General features: G+C 49.1%; 1 protein-coding gene across 1 annotated transcript in view; it reads left to right on the forward strand.

Annotated features, from left to right (window-relative positions):
• The window catches only part of Pcsk2 (proprotein convertase subtilisin/kexin type 2), a 230393-nt gene extending 219631 nt beyond the window's left edge, over window positions 1–10762 (forward strand). Inside the window, exons 11-12 of the mRNA XM_005380904.1 lie at window positions 3228–3455; window positions 7864–10762. Of these exons, the coding sequence (XP_005380961.1) occupies window positions 3228–3455; window positions 7864–8350 (715 nt within the window). The 3' untranslated portion in view covers window positions 8351–10762. The remainder of the gene's footprint in view (window positions 1–3227; window positions 3456–7863) is intronic.
• The last annotated feature ends 9437 nt before the right edge of the window (window positions 10763–20199 follow it).

Below are 20199 nucleotides of genomic sequence, written 5' to 3' on the forward strand. Positions count from 1 at the left end.
TGCCAATTTTTTCATCCTGCCCCCTCAATGAGAAATAAACTCTGCATTGAAGCTCAGTGAAGATATGTGCACATCCTCCATGTTACCAATGCAAAGGCTGGAGGTCACGATGTTAAAACAATGGTCCAAGTTCACTGGGTTGGATGTGAACACTACTATGGCCAGGCCCCAGGGCTGGGATCTTTTCTCAGCCCAACCATTGGACCTAGAAGAGACACTGCCACCACGGAATCAAAAGCAAGCCCATAGCATGCAGACCTCTGGGTCCTGCCATGATTATGTCTTTAACTGTCCCAAGATGGTTCCAATGTGTAGCCAAGGTTGAAAGCCACAGTCTTAGACCAATGCTCTCAAGGTCAGCATACAGAGGAAACAGCTTGGCAGGGGTCTGACTATAAATTCTCAGAGCCACATGCACCTGGGTGTTGGCTTAGGAGGACTGGGAATGTGGCATGCATCATGGGAGCCTTGAGGACCACGATGAGGCCCCATTGAGCTCCCTCGGCCATCTGAGTTCTCCCACCATCCTCTCATGTTCTCAGTACAGAGCTGCCCCCTGTCCCTTAGGCTACAGACTCTGCACAGGTAGGACCTCCTTGTGACGTTCTCAGAATGAGGGTGGGGGACACACAAGAGACTTCTCAGAATTCTTTCACACGCAGCACCTGTCACAGGCTGTGTCTCAGTTTCCCAGCTGTTGTGTAAAACGCTGGAGAACAGGGAAGAACACCTCGCATTACTTGCCTTACCAGCTCTAACACAGTGACCTTGATACTGCAGATTCTCTACATGTGTGTTTCATTACTTAACAACTGCCTGTGAGCCTAGGCAATGTGGTCGTGTTAAGGCCTAACGCAGGTTGGTGAAATACCCACTTTTGCAGATTGGTGTATTCCGTCCATTCTTAAGTTGCTTGGAAGGGGCAATTAGGAAGGACCCAATTTTACTTTTCAGACTTATGCAAGTGGCCAGCCAAACAGTGTCACCTAGGGACCCTGTGGTAGAAGCTACACTCTGATTTCACCCTCCTGCTAGCCAGCCCTTGGGTCATTTAGATCCCCACGTGTCCACACCTTTGGGATTATAGATTCATGACCCCATTCCAGCAGAGCAGCATGCTTGTGGTCATAATCAGCTTCCAGGAGGTTCACACCATGCTCTCAGGTCCTTGGGGGACCGTATGTCCCAGATACATTGTGAACAGCCTCAAACAAGCACTGGCCTTCCTTCGACCTCTCTCCTTAAGGTCTGTGTTTCCAGTGCCTGTGGATCACTGGGACAGTGTCTACGATTCACAGCTTCAAACCAATGAACTCTGCACAGGTTGAAATTTTATCAAGTGAGTTATATTGTACCAAGTCCTTCAAATTGTATGACTTCTGAAAAGAACAGCAATTCAGGGTTTTGCCAGTTTTTTCTCCATTCCCCTCAGTGAGAGATAAACTCTGCATTGAAGCCCAACACACACATGTACATGCACACCTGAGTCTCATGAGAAAATATCGAAGCAGAATACTACACACAATGCCCCGTTATTACTTCCTATTCCATTTCATCTTTTTAATAATAGTTATAAAATCACTGGTTCTCAACCTTGCCTGCCTACTGGGATGATCTGGGAAATGTTAATCATTTCCAATAGCGAGGTCTCACTCCCTGAGGTCCTGATTTAATTGGTCTGGAGGTGGCAGAAACGGAGGGATTTTCTGTCCCCACCCCAAGAAGATTTTAATGAGCAGCCCAGACAGGTGCCCAGAGCAATGTGTTCGTGCCTCAGCCCACAAATGAGCCATAACATGCTGTTTGGAAACCAATCACCAAGGAGTCACAGACTCTAGATTCCAGGACAAGAGCCTTGGCAAGCAGGCTGGTTTGTGCTGAGGACCGGCCGGGGCTCTGGGGATGTAATGATGTTGAGGATGTCACCTTTACCCTTGAAGGCAACAGTGTCATTTTCAAAAACAGAGCAGACCCAGGTAGGTAGCACCCAAGTCAGGAAGCAAACTCTGGCAGCACTCAAAAGCCCCAAGGTCTCCTTCTAATCATGAGTCCTACAGCAAACCATGAGCCCAGCTCTCAATCACATGGACTCCTTGTTCCTGTTTTTAAACTTTACGCCAATGGAATCAGACAGGGTCTTCTCTGGTTCTGGCCCCTTCTCCTTGCTGTAACAAAACACCTGATGCTAGATACTTAGTAAAGATAAACAGTTTATTTAGCTCAAGGTTGTGAAGGCTGAAAGTCTAGGACTAGGCAGCATCCTCAGTTTGGCCCCTTTGGCTAGGTTGAGTCACAGCAGATGGCATCATGGTAGCCATGCAGGTGACAGGGAGCAGGCGCACAGCAGGACCACAAGTGGGGGGGGGTCTTGCACTTTTGTAACAGTCCTCTCTTGGGGACTAACTTGGGTCCCCCAAGGATGTCATAATTCCTCTGGAAGGCAGTGTCCACGGGGACCCTATCATCTCCCCATTTCCACCAGTTAAACCTTCCACCGTCTCCCTACATGGCAACCCTGGAGCCAAGCTTCCAATGCAGGCACCCCTGGGGGACACTCATCCCACGTCCACACCACAGCCTGCCCTTCTCCATCCAGCTTCTGTAGCCCGATATCGTAGTTGTAGGATTTGTCGATATTACTTGGGATAAATATAGTTTTTCATTCTCATCGCTTCCTAGAATCCCACATTCTCTAAGTTGCCCCTCGTGTGGTTTATTCCTTCGACTGTGGGTGATATGTGCAGCTTTGCAGATTGCGGCTTTGCACATGTCTGGTAAAGGCCAGATACAGATCCAGGAATGAATTTCTAGGCTGTGGACTCAGCCTATGGAAAACTAGATGATGCAGCTGGTAGTCCAGAGCGGCTGCAGTTATTCACACACCATCGACAAAGTCCAGGGGCCCCAGCTGCTCTGCATTTTTGTCAACACTTGGTGTTGCCAGTCTTCATTTGAGCCATTCTGTGCACATGCACGCGCACACACACACATATGAGAATGTTCTTTTGAATAACAATGGCTAGTGAGAAAGGCAAGAAGGTTTTTACTTTGACACACACAGTGGTTCTAACTGGCGCCTGAACCCCTTTGCAGAGTGAGAGTGCACCAATTCTCCGTAGGCTCCCAAGGGTCTGTGTCCTGGGCATCACTCCTCCTAGTCATGTGTAGCTCTCCCTCTCTGCTGGCCCCCAGTTCTTACTCTCTCCCTCTCTGCCTCCTGTACCCAGCCTGGAGCTGACCTGGCGTGACATGCAGCACCTGACGGTGCTCACCTCCAAACGGAACCAGCTTCACGACGAGGTCCACCAGTGGCGGCGCAATGGGGTCGGCCTGGAGTTCAATCATCTCTTCGGCTATGGGGTCCTGGATGCCGGCGCCATGGTGAAAATGGCCAAGGACTGGAAGACCGTGCCGGAGAGGTTCCACTGTGTGGGAGGCACCGTGCAGGACCCCGAGTAAGTGGGGCAGAGCCTCTCCATCTCAGGGGCACGAGCTCCTCTGCCCCGTGCTTGTGGTCATCTGAGCTTGACCTATGGTCTCCTCTGTCCTCGGTCTGGGAGTCTCTGCAGCTCTGCAGCTCTGTCAGTTACACAGATCTGAATTTGAATCCGGCCTTCACCTCTGTAGACAAGGCTTTTGACCTCTCTGACCCTCTATTTTAACAACATTTGTGCTCTGCACCCTGCACTGCTTTAGATATGGGCCCCATTGTAGTACAGTGTTCTTATACTCAGTAGATAAAATACATCAGATTACAGGCTTTAGTAAAAAGTTCTAGTGGCAAGCCTAGTGGTCACAGTAATTCCAGAGCGGTAAAAACACTTGCAGTGACTGGGCTGAAATATGAAAATCTGGACTCTTTCATAGCAAGGCTGAGGAAGTGCTAATGTCACTCTGAGTTGAGGCCTGCACTCAGATCCAAAGAGGAGTGAAGCTTCTGTTATGTGAAGTATGACTGAAAAATCTGTGACTGTTCACATTTTTTAATTTTATCACAGTAAAAGATATATTGCCATTAATCCCCCTCAGAACACCCTCCTTCCCTTCACACACTCTGATGCCGTCATTCTGAAGCAGCTCTGGAACTTCTGTTTGCTGAATGTCTTTAGTTTCCCTGTCCTGGCTGCCTCAGGGTCCTGAATTGACTCAGAATGTTTTCTTTCATGGTCGTTTTGACTTTGAGGAAGAGCCAGAAGTCACACAGTGCCAGATCTGGTGAATAAGATGGGTGAGTCCACAGCACGTCCTTGAAACCTGCCTTTCTGCTGGACGGCACTCGGCAGTACCGTTCACCTTAAAGACACTCGTGAAATAGGACCTCCAGAGCAACTTCTGAAAGTAGCAAGAATGATGGCAGAAGTGCTTTCGAAGTGAGGGAAAGGGTTTTGAGGGGGATTAGTGGCAATGTGTCTTTTATTATAATAAATTTTTTAAATTTAAACATTCATCATATATTTTGAACACACATTTTAGGTTACAACAATTAAGATGCAGGATTTTTCCATCTCAATGTTTAGACCCTTTGAATGACCTAATATGTCCCAAGGTAAGGCCCTGGGGTCTTTTCCTAACAAGCACTCCCCTAAAATCTCCAGAATACCTGCCTAGTAGGGTGTTCACCTTCCCCAGGTCCTTAACTGCCATGCCAGAGGGTCTGTCACTGTGGGACCCCAAGGTCCTTTGGGAGTAACTGAGAGAGAGTTGAGACAGGAGCCACTGTGCAAGTGGAAATGGGGGGTTGAAGGCTCTGCCCTGTTCCCAGTGACTCATTTAACCCAGGTCCATGTGAAAGGCACACCGCTTCCAACACACAGGATGCGAAAGCTGTCCTGGCCCAGCTCTAACAGGCTCCTCAGAGACCGGTCCTGGCTGACTGGTGAGGGGTCTGTCACAGGGCCTCCTCCAGTGCCAGTCACTTAGACACGGGTACCTCTGAATGAAGGAGGAATGAAAGTATGAAGCCAGCATCCTTGGGCACAAGGAAGGGATCGAAATGCTGTCCACAGGCACAGCGGGCCAGCCAGGAGCTCAGGAAGGAACCCCCATGGCCACGGCTGGCAGAGCACCACATCTCCTAAGTGCCCTCCAGTGCTTGCCCATCCTGCTCCTAAACTTGTCCTCAGAGGCATGTGAGTGAAGCCCAGGGCAGAGATGCTTGGCAGAGAACTCAGAGGGGCCCCAGGCCTGGCTGCACCCTGATGCCCTGGAATGGCCCTTGCAAGGGGCTGCACAGAGGAACCAGCCTGGCGACGGCCATGCAGGGCACCACCATGCAGGGCAGAGTGCAGAGGGTGGCGATTGTCAGGTTTGTGGGTTTCCTTGGCATTTATCTTCCCAGAGAAGGAGTCAATTTGAAAAGCAATTTTCCAAAGAGGCTTTATCAGGACAGTCTGCAAAGGATGCTTGACTTAGCTCAAGGCAGGAGGGGGCTGCAGCCGCTGCGCCCTGCTGCACCTGCTGTGCAGAAGAAGCAGAGCTACCAGACCTGTCCCGCTGCCAGGGCTGTGGGGAGCGTCAAGCTCAGGTGCACCCCATGGATCCTTCTGCAGCTCCTTAAAGCAGTGGCACTATAGGCTCTAATTCTGAATTTTAAGTGAATTTGGAAATATGAAGTGTGATCAAAATATATGGCAATGTTTACACTTTTTAAAATGTATTATGGTAAAAGCCACACTGCCACTAATCCCCCTCAAAGTCCTCCCCCTCGCTTGGAACACACGTGTCTATCCAAGGGAAAGGCAGGCTCATGAAAACATGACAATGAGTCCTCACCCACCTTATGCACCAGATCTGGCCCTGTGTGACTTCCGGCTCCTCCCCAAAGTAAAATAAGCATGAAACACAAATGTTTTGAACGGATTCAGAGGCAGCCATGACAGAACAATTAAAGACCCTCATGAAAGAAGACTTCCAGAGCTACTTCAGAAAGTGGCAAGAACGATGGGATAAGTGTGCTTGAATCAAAGGAGAGTAATTTGAGGCTATTAGTGGCAATGAGGCTCTCATTATAATAATTTTTTAAACATTCATCATATTTTGTGATCACACCTGATATCTTCCATTTTGTGCTCCAGAGTAGAAGCCAGGCAGGGGAGGACGCTGGCATAGGCAGGGACCAGAGAAAGGACACAAAGGCCATGTGCCCACCAGGCATTGCACTTGCGGGTTAATATACGGTCTTGTTTAACCTCACAAGATTATCCACAATGCCAGTGAGACTTCCAGCACCTAAACGATTTGCCCAAACTTCATGACCCTAAGCATAGATGCAGAATTCTAATCCAGGTAGGTATATTCCCATAGGCAGGAGTCTTCACATCGTCCGTGCAGTCCTCAGATGTGGAGTCCCTCAGGCATAATGTCCCCAGTGCCAGGGCCTCCGAGCTTCTCACGTGGGATGGAGGCCAGCTTAGGAGGAGACTAGCATGGGGAGAGAAAGTATAAGGAACACTTAGGCCGAACCCTCAGGGGCTCCAAACCTGGGGCCAAACTCTCCTGACCTTGCACAGGACTGCCTTTCTCTAGATTTCACTCACCTAACTTCAACTTCTTTTAACGGGAGAACAAGTTAAGGACCCTAATCTGAAAATCAGAAATGCTCCAGGAGTTTCTGAGTGCCAATGAGATGCCGCAGGTAGAGAATTCCACACCTGACTTGTGTGATGGATCCCGGTCCAAACACAGGTGCACTGAACACACTGTTCCACATTGCGCTCAGGTGATGGGGATGAGGTTCGTGTGAAACAGACAGTGCTGCATGCTTACTCTAGGTCCGGTCCTAAGAGGTCTCGTTATGTGTATGCAAATATTCCAAAACCTAAAACCCTTCTGGTCCCAAGCGTTTCCAATGAGAGCTGTTCAACGTGTAGTAACAATTATAGCGGCAGCAGCTTCTGTGTACCAGGCACCTGGCACTTCACAAGGAAGTGTGAACTCCAGCCCCAAAGTCAACCCCGAGGCAGGACCTGCTGAGTTTTTTTAGAAGTGATTCCAGGAAACACCAGTGAGGGAGGGGACATGTGAAAAAGGGAAGAGGAAAAAGGCCCACAAAGAATGCATGAACGAACCAGGCACATGCATGTCATCCCAGCACTGTGAGAGGCTGAGGTAGGAGGCTCACCAAGTTGGAGTCCAGCCTCGGCAAGAAGACCCTGTCTCAAAATTAAAAAAAAAAAAATTTTTAAAAGGCCTGGGGAGGGGCTGGGGATTTAGCTCAGTGGCAAAAGCGCCTGCCTGGCAAGCGCAAGGTCGTGAGTTCGGTTCCCGGTACCGTAGAAAAAACAAACAAAAAAAAAAAACAACAAACAAACAAACAAAAAAAGGCCTGGGGATGTAGCTCCTCCGTGTAAAGGTCCTGCATTCAATGTTCAGTACTGCAAATAAAGAAAGAAGGAAGGAAGGGAGGGAGCAGGAAGAAGAGAGGGAGGGAAGAAGGAAGGAAACAAGGAAGGGAGAGGAAAGAAGAAGGAAGGAAAGAAGGGGAGCTGTGCCATCCATTGCGGACAAAGCTCAGCCATGCTGGGGGCCCTCGCACTGGCACTGAGAAGTCGTCAGTCGAGGGCTCAATCTGGCTCCGCCCCTGCGCTGCACAGCGGAGAAGCTCTGGCTGTGAGAGGTGACCCCCAGGGGCCTTGGGAGACTTGGAGGGCCCCAAGCAGGCCTGCTACCTCTCCTCTTCTGGGGCGGGTCCAGTGTGTGGCTTCCTCCGACCCACCGACCCACCGACCACACCAGTGGTGCTAGCGTGGGGATTAACCCCGCCCCGTGTGACAGCCCCAAGCCCCGCCCCTTCCCTCCCGGCCCTGCCTGCAAAACCCTGGCCTGTGCCCGCCTTGCCTCACCCATCTCCTCCTCCCTCCCCAGGAAGATCCCGCCCTCAGGCAAGCTGGTGCTCACGCTTACCACGGATGCGTGCGAGGGCCAGGAGAACTTTGTGCGCTACCTGGAGCACGTGCAGGCGGTCATCACCGTCAACGCCACCAGGCGAGGAGACCTGAACATCAACATGACGTCGCCCATGGGCACCAAGTCCATTCTGCTGAGCCGGCGGCCACGGGACGACGACTCCAAGGTGGGCTTCGACAAGTGGCCTTTCATGACCACCCACACGTGGGGGGAGGACGCCCGGGGGACCTGGACGCTGGAGCTGGGCTTCGTGGGCGGCTCGCCCCAGAAAGGGGTGCTCAAGGAGTGGACCCTCATGCTGCATGGCACACAGAGCGCCCCGTACATCGACCAGGTGGTGCGGGATTATCAGTCCAAGCTGGCCATGTCCAAGAAGCAGGAGCTGGAGGAGGAGTTGGACGAAGCCGTGGAGAGAAGTTTGAAGAGCATCCTCGGCAAGAACTGAGCTGTGCCGCCTCCCTCCTCCGCCCTCAGCCCTGTGTCCACCGCCACCTCTTCCTCGCTGTGCCCTGCCAAGCACCCAGCAATCACTGTCGCCCCGCCCCGGCGACTCTGTCTTCTCAATCAGCAGCTTCACCCGCTGTCCAGATTATTTTCATTAGATGGAAGCAATCTTCATAATTATGAAGAAAGCCCCAAAGGCAGCGTTCCCACCGACATCTTCGCCCCATGTGTGTCTCTCCCTTCTGCATTTTCTGTCATTCCAATGAGTGGTGTCCTGCGAGCAAAGCTGGGACAGCCCCCCTCCCTGACATTTTTCACGACTGAGAGAAGGATGCATGAAAAAAGCCACATTCAGGGAACTCCCAAGTCTATGGTCTCCTCTGAGGAGTCACAAGGAAATTAGAGCTAATAGGGACAGCGCGTTCTGCAGCCTTTGCAGCGCAGGGAAGACTATAAACCATTCCCGCAAAGATGGTTAGAATTTAGAAAGATTTGTCAGGGATGGAGATTATGTCGACATCACTAGAAAGATGCCATCTGTGGAGAGCCTTAATCACTGAACTGGGGAAAGAGATTCAAAAAGCATGAGCTTTGGAAATTTTTCCACCAGCGCCACCGTGGTAATTCACCGAGTCAGCAGGCCGCTGAGGAGCACCTCAGTGGGGAGGCTGTCTGTTGCAAGCTGCTCGGAGTGACAGGAAAATCTGCAGATGCAGCCCAAGCCCCCCACTTTGGAGAGAGTCCACGCCCTCTGCAAACGTGGGAGGTCCTCCTATAGCTGTCCAAAAGAAAAAAATTAAGGCAGGCTGGTGACACAGCTGGGATGAGTACTTTGCTAGTTTTTTAAATAGAAATGTTCCCTTTCCTAAGTCACTCTGGGATTCTTGATTTGATGTCAGTGAGAGGTAAGATGAGTATTATTTTTTTGACAGCTTTACACACATCTAGTCAGGTTTTGATCTCCCAAAAACATCACTGGAGAGAAATGCAGCCCCTTGCGGGATGGTTTGATTTCTGCGTGGGAGACGCAGCCTCTGTCCTGCAAGAGGCCAAAGGGTGAGCAGCATCTTTGGAGACAGGACCTTCACCGTGCCAACAGGCGCACGCCCCATCGCATCACCCCCAGGAGCCAGGCGGAAGGAAGCAGGTGGCCCCCTCTAGGAAAGCACACAGTTGCCGTGTCGGCAACTCAGAAATCCATGAGAGCATCTAACACGCAACCCCATCGTTAAAGTTGCCAATCCTGAAATATAACACTTCATTACCAAAGAGTGGCCTGTGGCCACTTTGTTCCTTCCTGAGGGTTGGCCTCTCATGCCCAGCCCCAGCGCCTAGCTGTTCTCACGAAATTCTTTCTCAGCCACTCCCGGCCCTGACCTCCCACCCAGCCAAGAGTCCCCTCACTAAAGCCAGCAACACGGGGCCCTGCTCCGTCCCCTGACAGTGGCAACCCTGAGAAAGAAACCCAGAAACCTCACTGCTTTCTTTTCTCCCCCATACTGGCATGAATTTCTGTCTTCTCCTACACCTTGTGACTTCCTCCGCATCCTGCTTTGAAGTATGATACAACTTATGATTTTTTTAAAAGAAATTTATTACTTGTTGCAAAGGTCTTTTTAAACCAGTTTAGATTTAAAGAAAAAAAATTAAGGGAAATCATTGAAAATTCATTTCACATTAATGGTCTGAAAATAAACCAAAGGACATTATGTGTGCACATATGTACAGGTGCACACAGAAATATATATACATATGTAGACTATACACATGTGTGTATATATGTGTATATATACACTTGTATAAATGTATATACACACATATACCTGAAATGTGTGTGTGTATTTATTGAAGAAACAGATACCATATTCATCTCTAAAAGAATATTCAGAGAATACCAAGATGATTCTGGCTAAAAGAAAAAGGTCGGTGGAAATTCAGGTGAAAATGTTCAATTCCCATTGTCACCTCTGTAATTTTGCAGCTTTCTGTATAAACATTAAATGTCTTATATAAGCAGCAAAAATATAAAATAGTTGTCCATATTTTCATAGCTGTGTTATAATTTATGAAGTTAGAGAGTAACCAGCTTCTTAATAGAAACAGCAAGTTTTGATATGAGTATACAGTATATAAAAATATATATAGTCCTATATATAAATATTTGGTCTCTACTTCATTTTTTGCAGCAGTATTAACACTAAACTATGTCCAGCTGGTGATGTTTTTATGATATCCCTGATCCTAAGACAAGAGACAGCTATTTATAGCCATTTATTTTAAAAAATGAAAATAAGTGAATAATGATTATTCAGGTTACATTGCTATTCCCTGTGACAAAATTTTATAAGTAAATTTAAAAAGATGTGTTGTAAATTAGGAGGCACAACAATAAAACATAACCTTCCGGAAATTATGTGGGATGTACTATATCTTACTTGAAGCACTTCCATCCATTAAAGGGGCAGGTAATAAAAAGCTGCCCAAGAGAGATCCAAAAAGCCTACTTCAGTAAATATGCATGAGACACATAATTAACATATAAATCATACACAAATAATGATCAACAGCAGCATTTTTCTCACTCATGTTAGTTCTGTTAATGGATTGTAAAATCAGTTTAGAAAGTTGATACCAGCATTTTCTTAATAGAATAGATTAGGAGGATAGAGCAGAGTAGACTAGATGGTGCCTACTGAAGATAAGTACTGTTTCCCGGAAAATTTGTTTCCAAGCTGTGCATGCATGTGTGTGTGTGTGTGTGTGTGTGTGTGTGTGTGCGTGTGTGTGCATGTGTGTGTATGCATGCATGCACATGCATGTGTATGTGTATGTGTGTGTGCTACCTCACAGTAAAATGTATTTCTTATTCTGGGTCATGGTCAAAATCTTTTAGAGCCAGGCACGGTGTCATATACTTGAAGCTCCAGCTACTCTAGAGGCCAAGGCGGAAGGATTGCAAGTTTGAGGCCAAACTCAGCAAACTTGACCCTGTCTCTAAATAAAATAAAAAGGGCTGGGGATGTAGATCTGTTGCAGAGGACTTACTTAGCATCCTTGAGGGCCTGGGTTTAACCCCCAGCACTGTAAAACAAAACAAGACTAAACTTTCAGAAACACCATTTTAGAATACATTAGCCAAGCTAGATTGAACTCTGTTAGTTACAAATGACCTCAAAATTCCCGTGGTTTAATACAACAGAGGCTTATTTATCATTCACAAATTCTAAAGAAGCTGGAGGTGACTGCCCAAGGCAATACAGTCCTCCAGGCAGGATCCATGCTGCTTCCAATCTGCAGTTTGTAACCACAGCTGAAGCTGCTCCAGAACCTGTGGCAGACTCTCATCCACTCTCTTCCATTCACACTGAAGGAGATAACGACCTTGCTTAAGCACAGAGTAAGGGGGAAATGTCAGGTGACTGATAATACTTGATGAGCACTGCTGTCTCTGCCACAAACTACTGAGCAATACCTGAAAACATACCCTTAAACTCTGACCAACATGGTGTATTAGTCCCTTTCCTGTTGCTGGGACACAGTACCTGACACTCACAATTTAAAGAAGAAGAGATTTCATTGGGCTCATGGCTCCAGGGGGTTCAGTCCATGGCCAGCTGGCTCCAAGGCAGAACTTCATGGTGGAAGGGCTTGGCGGATCAAGTTGCCGAGCTCATGGTGTCCCTGAAGCAGTACAGGAGAACAGTGCCAGAGAGAAAGGAGCTAGGGACCAGAGAGATAGACCGAAGGCCACACCTCCACGACCCACCCAGACATACCCAGGAATATGCTTTACTAAACCCCTAGGTGGCTCCCACGCCAATCAAGTGGCTATAACTAAGCATAACCACCACACATGGTAACCCCTCGTCATGGACAGCCTGCTACAGACTAGCTGTACTCTACACAATCACATGCTAGTCCAGAAAAATCTCAGTAGTTCATTATAAAAATAATTCATAATTTTGTTCTCTGATACAGTATTCATCAACCGCAGCTAGTAAAATCCTAAGAAAGCCTCTGACAGAAAACTGAAAAAGCAAAGGGTATAGGTAAGCCCCAAAGTTGCACAGAGATGCTTCTAGTCAACGCTTAATTTTAGAGACTGAACCCCCAAAAATAAATTTCTTATGAACTTATTATTCTATGTCATCATTATTATCCTTACAAATTAGTAATGGGCTTTCATGGGGTCAATACATTCATTGATTAGAATGATTATGTGAAAACCACACAGTATAAAAGATACATTATGGGAAACAGGGAGATAGATCATTTGCAAATGGGAAGGGCATTAAGAGATGGAGGGAAGAGGAAGCAAGGAGAGGGGAAGGGGATCTAAAAAAATTAAGATGCATTACATACGTGCACCAGCTCCCCACAATGAATGTAATCATTATATACTGCACACTGTACTAATAAAATTTAGAGAGAGAGAGAGAAAGAAAGAGAAAAAGGAAGGAAGGAAGAAAAGAAAGAAAGAAAGAAAGAAAGAAAGAAAGAAAGAAAGAAAGAAAGAAAGAAAGAAAGAAAGAGAAAGAAAAAAGAAAAGAAAAGCTTCAAGACATATATCAAACTCTTTATATTTAGGGAGAGAGAACTGCTGAAGAAATTGTTGACCTCATAACAAGAATAGGTCTTTAGGGCTGGGGATTTAACTCAGCAGCACAGCACCTGCCTGGCAAGCACAACATCATGAGTTCAATTCCCAGTACCAGAAGAAAAACAACAAAAACAAAACAAAACAAAACAAAAAATAGGTCTTTCGAAGCAAAGAGTCTAACTTCCTACAAATTTCTAAAGATCAAGATGCAAAGGTTAGGGACAGTGGTACAAGATTAGGTTAGGTAGAGGTTAAAGAGTTCTAAAAGCTCTGGGAATTTGAAATACTATCAGCACAGAGCATCTCTCGGGCTGAATTGGTTGGAGCCAGCAAGTGGTTTTCTATCTCCAAAGAAAGAATGGGTCACCAGAAAGGGCAGAAGGAAAGAGACCACTCAGCAGTGTGGGGAGCTGGGGAAGGTGGACAGTCAGGTGGTGAAAGCTGGCAGACAGAGGCAGCGTATGGAACTCTGGTCCCTGAAGAGGAAAAGTTCATCAAAGATACAGACGGAGGCTCGGGGTGAGCCAGCCCCAAAAGGATGAGTCATCTCCTGCAAGGGTCCAGACTGTGGCCACCCACAGCCTCCCACGAACACTAATGCCTGCTTAAGTGATACGCACACAGGGGTCTACAGAAAGGGACCCCCCTTTTACACTGCAAATTAATCACCCAATACTTGGGTCTTTGCACTTGTCTCTTGCCCAGTTCATTGCACCCTTTCCTTGGGTTCAAAAAACTCTGATGAGATTTGGGTTCAGGTTGGACTTATAAGGAACCGAGAATCAAAGTCTGACCTGGGGTTAATTCTCTGAGCCAACGTGCCAGCTGTTTTTCTCTTAGAACTCAGAAAAGAGGCACTGTGAACATGCAGATAGAAGGAAAGGAGTGGGAAATGCACTGGGCCCGAAGAGATGATGACTCGTGCAGCTGAGTTGCCAGGGCTCAGTCCTGTGTGATCTGGGCTGCAGCCTGGAGGGAAGGTGGTTAGAACTCTCAGAGCACAGAGTTTCCAATTTCAGAAGAGCCCAGGGAGGCTGCCAAGTCCTCACCTAATGTCCACTGTCTCCGATTCCCACCAGGGAGCTTTCAACGCCTTCTGCCCTCCCTGACCTGGTGAGCCACACCTCGTACTGTCCTAAAGGCATCCCTCTATGCCACAGGGACATCCCCTGGGTTAGTCCAAGCTGGAGGTGCAAACATACTTTTTCCTCTACTGGTCCCATGCCCGAAGACTGCTGACTGGCCACGGGCGACAGGGAAGCCACCTGGTAAACTCCTGGTTCAAGCACAAGGCTAAAGGGCTAGTGTGGCTATCGAGGGCCCTGCAGAGTGGAGTTATGGGAATAAATCACTCTTTAAATAAAACATAAGTTGATGGCGCTTTTGTGCATTTATCCATGCCTAAGAAAATGAAGCTAAGAATTTGTATTCATCAAGGTACCTGAATGACAATGCCGTTTGTCATTAAGGTGCCCTTTGTCACTTGCACCAGCTTGTCCCAACCACAAACCTGTGACAGGGAATGGAAGGATGAGCCTGACTGTAATGGCTGCTTGAAGATCTTTCCCTGAAGGGTCCAAGTCAAGGACAGAACTGAATGTCATTCCCCAACAGGAGAGCAGGAGGACGTCAGCAGGGATGCCAGCTGAGATGTGACTTCCAGTGTGCAAACTAGATTTGGTAGCAGACCTGTTGGTCCATCAGGGAGTCAGAAAATTGGGCCAGATCCTGCCAGCCTGGTTTTGGGGGTACCGCTGTGTTGGAAGCAGCCACACCCGTGTGCTGTGGCACTGGCAGCACCATGTTCTGACAGCAGAGTCCAGCCAGAGAAGCGACTGTGGGGTATCCGGAGGAAAGGCCCCACCCTGCGCCCTATATCTTATTGGCCCACTGTGTTGTCACCTGAGGGTTTCACTGCTGCCAATGGCCAGCCGCTCTGTCTCTGCCTACGGCCGTTGTGCTAGTGCAGAGATGCACCAGGCCTCGTGTGCAGCAGGTGGGGGAGCATCAAGGTACCTGAGCCATGACTCCCTTTGTTATAAAGTGCCAAAGACTGGGTGAGTTCTACAGTGCTACCTTCCTAGGAAGACAGATGGAAGCTGCAGAAGAGAGGTCTCAGCTTCCTCATCTTTGGCTGGGACGATGTAAAGATGGTCTACTTAGCCTCTCCAAAGGTTGCGGGGTGGAGCCCCACTTGCCGGCCATAGTGGCCTGCTCATTCACGCACCCCATGCCAACACGTGCCTCCCCGTCTCACGCTCCAGTCCTCCACAGTCAGGAGACAGAAACCATCACTGTGACCCTAGCAGAATTGAAAATTTAAAAGCACCATAAACAGAATATAAAGATCTGTTACTATGGGGTTGGTCCAGCCCCAATCTCCTAAATGAGTGGACAGTGAATGGTTTAAATAAAAGAGGTCAGTAGTATGATTCTGCAGCATTCAGGAAGGTCAGAGCACCCTCTCTCTCCCTCCTTCTCTCTCCCCACCTCCCGTAAAGACAAAGAGCTCCACCAGATAACCCATATTAATTTGATTTTCAAACAAAGGAAGGGACACTGAGGCAAGGCAGGAACTGAGCAGAACCTTGGGAAGTTAGTTTAAAGACTTCTCCAAGCAGTAAATTTTGCCAATTAACAAAAAAAAAAAAAAAAAAAAAAAGGCGGCGGGGCTGGGGATTTAGCTCAGCGGCAAAGCGCCTGCCTGGCAAGCACAAGGTCGTGAGTTCGGTTCCCGGTACCAGAGAAAAACAAAAAAAAAAAAAAAAAAAAAAAAAAAAAAAGGCGGCGGGGCTGGGGATTTAGCTCAGCGGCAAAGCCCTGCCTGGCAAGCACAAGGTCGTGAGTTCGGTTCCCGGTACCAGAGAAAAACAAAAACAAACAAAAAAATTTTGCCAATTAAGAGGACTGTTTGACCTCTAAGGTTCCAGAGCAACTTTATTGCTCTGGAATACAGGGTATCAGAGTGGTGTCAGCAGCCTGTGTCCTTGGCTGCCTCATCTGTGGTGAGATCTTGACTTCAGAGCACTATGCATATGAGCTTTTCCAACACAGCCAGAGGTCCCCATGTTCAGCAACTTAACCCTGTACATCCTGGTCTCCAACATGTTACCTGTGTGCTAGTCAGCTCTCTGTGGTGGTAACAAAATACCTGTGGTAACAATTTAAAAGAAGAAAGGTTTAGTTCATGTTTCAGAGATTTCAGTCCATGGTCAGCTAGTTCCATTGCTTTTAGCCTTGTGGCAAAGCAGAACATCATGGCAGAAGGATGTGCGGGAGGAAAACTGCTCACCCCATGGCATCCCAAGAAGCTAAGAGAGACAGACAGAGAGAAAAGGGCTTGGCACCAGATACAGTCTCCACGGTCCACCCCCATGATCCCTCCTTTCATCCCAGCCCCGCCTCCTGTTCCCATCATCTCCCAATAAAGCCATCAAAGTATGATCTCATCTGCTGGGCATGGTGGTGCATGCCTGTAATCCCAGCACCTGGGAATTGAGGCAGGAGGACTGCCATATTTGAGGGCAGCCTGAGCTGCCTAACAAGACCCTGTCTCAAAAAACAAAACAAATAAACAAAAAGGTATGATTGAGTCAGAGCGCTCAAGAGCCAATCACTTCCCCAAAAGCTTAGCTGGCAGCCATGCCTTTAGCATGAGTTTGCGGGGGAATTTTTAATCGAAACCACAGCACTTAATTGATTCAAAGACTGAAAAGAACACAAGCAGCACACAGCTCAGGGAGTCTAAGGTTGTGGGAGTTGGGGGCTCACAGGGAAGCTGCCCCTTCACTGTGAGAGGGGGCAGGCAGCACGCCTCCAGCCTGGAGTGATCCCACAGCCACTGGGCCTTCACCACCTGGAGCACCAGGGTGGCACAGAAGCACACCCATCAGGACCTGAAAGCTGGTGGGCTGTGCCTGAGCAGGTGAAGCCAGAAGAGACTCTGGTGGAGTCCACCCTGGTCCTGACAGCCTGCTGGCCATCTGAACTGAGCCCAGACTCTGGGACAAAGGCCAGGTGGCTCCCGCAAAGCTTCTCTCTCTAGCACATGAGCCCAGGAAAGTTAACCTCATAAAAGTAATGCTTGGAGGTCTCAAGGCCGAGCTGATCTCCAAGCTGAGCAACTGAGAAGACACAGTAGCTGGGTGGGACTGGCCAAGGACCCCTGGTGCACCTGAGCTGCTCCGGTCCACCAGAATTCAGGATGCAACCAGCTCCCTCCCCAAAGAGAGAAGATGGAATTATAACATATGATGGAAAATATAGTGCTTGTTTAAATAAAAAAAAATTATTACAGTAAAAGTCACATTACCATTAACTCCCCCCTCCCAAAGTACTCATTCTCACCTCAGACACACTTGTCCCATCGTTCTTGCCACTTTCTGCAGCAGTTCTGGAAGTCCTCTCTCCTGAGTGTCTTTAGTTACACTGTCCCAGCTGCCTCTGTGCCCTGAATTGATTCAGAACATTGACTTTCGTGGCCATTTCAATTTTAGGAAAGAGCCAGCAGTTGCACAGTGCCTGACCTGCTGAATAAGGTGGATGAGACACCCTCGTGTTTTCACGAACCTGTTGTTGTCCGGCCCTTGGCAGCATCATTTACCATGCTTTTAATCACACCTCAAAAAGACGCTCAGCAAAGAACACTCCCAGAAGTGCTTCAGAAAGTGGCCAGAGTAATGTGATGAGTATGTTGGAAGCTAGAGGCAATACTTTGAGGGGGAATAATGGCAATGTGACATCTGCTATAGTCATTTTTTCAACTTCACTATTCAACGTAATTTTTGATTCACCAGTATCATGCTACTGGAGGCCGAGGAAGGAGGCCCAAGGAGGCAAGACCGGATCTCTGAGCATGGTGTCAAGGCGCCAGTGTGGCACCTCCTCGGCCACTGCCATGGGCCAGTTCTGCAAATGCAAAGAATGGAAAGTGGACACCTCACTCGCCAGCAAGGGCCGGTGAAGAGGAAAAGGGCCACCGCTTCCCTCTCTTCAGGCTGCTGGAATAGGAAGTTACATGCTGGGGAGCTTGTAAGGAACAGAAAACAATTTCCCACAGGAAACGGGATGCCCAAAGGGACGACAAGGACAGCTTTGGTGCCTGGTGAGGCCCAGATCCTGGCTCAGGGTCCTCTTTTAGAGGAGAACTAACCTTGTGCAGAGGACCGCTCGCCCCCTAAAGGCCCCATATCCCAATGCCCTGAGAGTGGGGGGCTCAGCATATGAATCCAGTGTGACACGAACGTTCGGACTGCAACAAAAGCATCACCAGGGTGATGTGGACAGGAACAAAGAGCAAGGGGAAGTGGCAGGTGGGCCCTCCCCGCCATCCCCCTACTCCACTCCATTCCACTCCTGCAGCATCCCACGCTCCCACCCCACACCTCAAGCCTCCTGATAGAAGCCAGCAAGACAGGGACAGGGTTGAGGCTGCAGAGTCCCGGCCCCAAGCCTCCAGAGAAGGCAGGTGTGGAGCACAGCAGGAGCTCGCAGAGCCCAGCACACGCTGAGCTTCCTGCCATTGCCGACTCAGCAAGCCACCTGTACCCAGACCTTGCAGAGGGTAAATTCGAGCCTGAGCAGCTTCTCTGTCAGCGCCGAACCCCCATGGTGCAGGGATCACTGAGGTCCTGGGGGCTCCAGGCCACAGGAACTAACTCAAAACTGTGAAACAGCACTCAGGAAGGAAAGCTGGAAGAGATGACCAAGGACAGGCACTGCAGTTCAGGTGGGGACCTAGGTACACAGCAGGGACAAGCAGGTGCCTCGAGGGATGCCCTGCAAAGGCCCTGCCCAGCACAGTGGGTCCCAGTTTCAATGTACGGGGACCTCACATTTCAAACCGAGAGCAATTGATTGGGTCTGACTGGCATAATTTGGGGCACCTGTCCAGCCTGAGGCCAGAGAAGGGCAGATGTCTCGAGTGGCAGTGTGGTCGGGCTGCACATGGGAGGGACAGCTGCTCGATATCACCTCAAGAGTGGCCCAAGAGGCCGTGCAGGGAACGCAGTGAGGCCAAGCAGCTGTGTCCGGTTGGATCCTCCGGAAGCCGACCGTGAGACAGAGGCCAAGGGCAAGCAGTTTTGTAGAAAGGAAGCTGTGTGCAGCAGAGCAGAATGTGAGACGGGCCAGGGAGGAGCCCCATGGGGCACAGGGCTAAGCAAGCTTCTCCGTGGGCTTTGAGGTTCAAACCCGCAGGGAACACCCCAGAGCGAGCCAACGCTGCACCCCACCCCGTGTCCTCCCACAGAGGGTGAAGAGCTGCATCTTTGCCACCAGGCCCCGGCCAGGTTGGCTGAGGGCAGCCTGGGACGCTCAAGCTTCCCAGGAGCCCACAGACCCAGGGTGTGCAGCAGGTAGCACAGAAGCGCAGTGCCTGCAGGAGAAGCCTGGAGCATGCACGGAACTCAGCAGAGCTCCCAGCCCGACCTCCCACCTCACCTCAGCTCACCTCACCACCTCCCACAGCCGCTCCAGTGTCATTTCTCCCCCCACTTCCTGCCCCAGGGCCTTTGCACTTGCCCTCAGATCTGTACAGGGCCCATTTCTGATCCAGCTCACATATCACCTCCTCTATGGGGTCCTCCCTGGACCACCCCATCCCAAGTAGACTTGGTCACTATTCATCAAGGTCTCCAATTCCCTCACTTCATTTCCTGCTGGCTTGTGCGCTTTCTTCCTCCCCGACATCAGGTCTCCCTGTGCAGGGCCACACCTGATCATCCCTGCTGTCTCTCCAGTGCCCAGCACTGAGCCTGGTACACAGTAGACCCCTCATCCGTTTGTCTTGGTTGGTTGAATACAAGAGAAAAATGACCTTTCATCCCAGCCTCTTTAGATACTGTGAACACAGTCCCAAAACTAAAAAGAGCCAGTGGGGAAAGGGAAAGGGTGTGCAGTGCTGTTGATGTTGAATTGGATGGACACGCCAGCCCAAATTCCTGCATCCTGAGGTCCCATGGGCGTCCGCCGTTCTCGCTTAGGCTTTTAAGTTATAAATATTTCAAACAGGGGGATGCAGCAGGTTCTCCATTCATCTTTTAGAAAGAACAGAAGCATATTTCTTTCCTGAACTCAAAACCTCAAAGGCATTTAGAACAAGACGGTCTAAGGCCTTAAGTAGAAAGGACAGGTGACTCTGTTCAGCATTCTGCCGTTCTTAACGAAGAACCGCAGCGTCGCTGGAGGCGCTGTCAATTTTCTCTCACAACCTGCAGTTGCTTTCCCAGCTGCTTTCCTTAAGGCCAATG

Source organism: Chinchilla lanigera, unplaced genomic scaffold (genome assembly GCF_000276665.1).
Source record: "Chinchilla lanigera isolate Chin_1 unplaced genomic scaffold, ChiLan1.0 scaffold00014, whole genome shotgun sequence".
Taxonomy (NCBI): domain Eukaryota; kingdom Metazoa; phylum Chordata; class Mammalia; order Rodentia; family Chinchillidae; genus Chinchilla; species Chinchilla lanigera.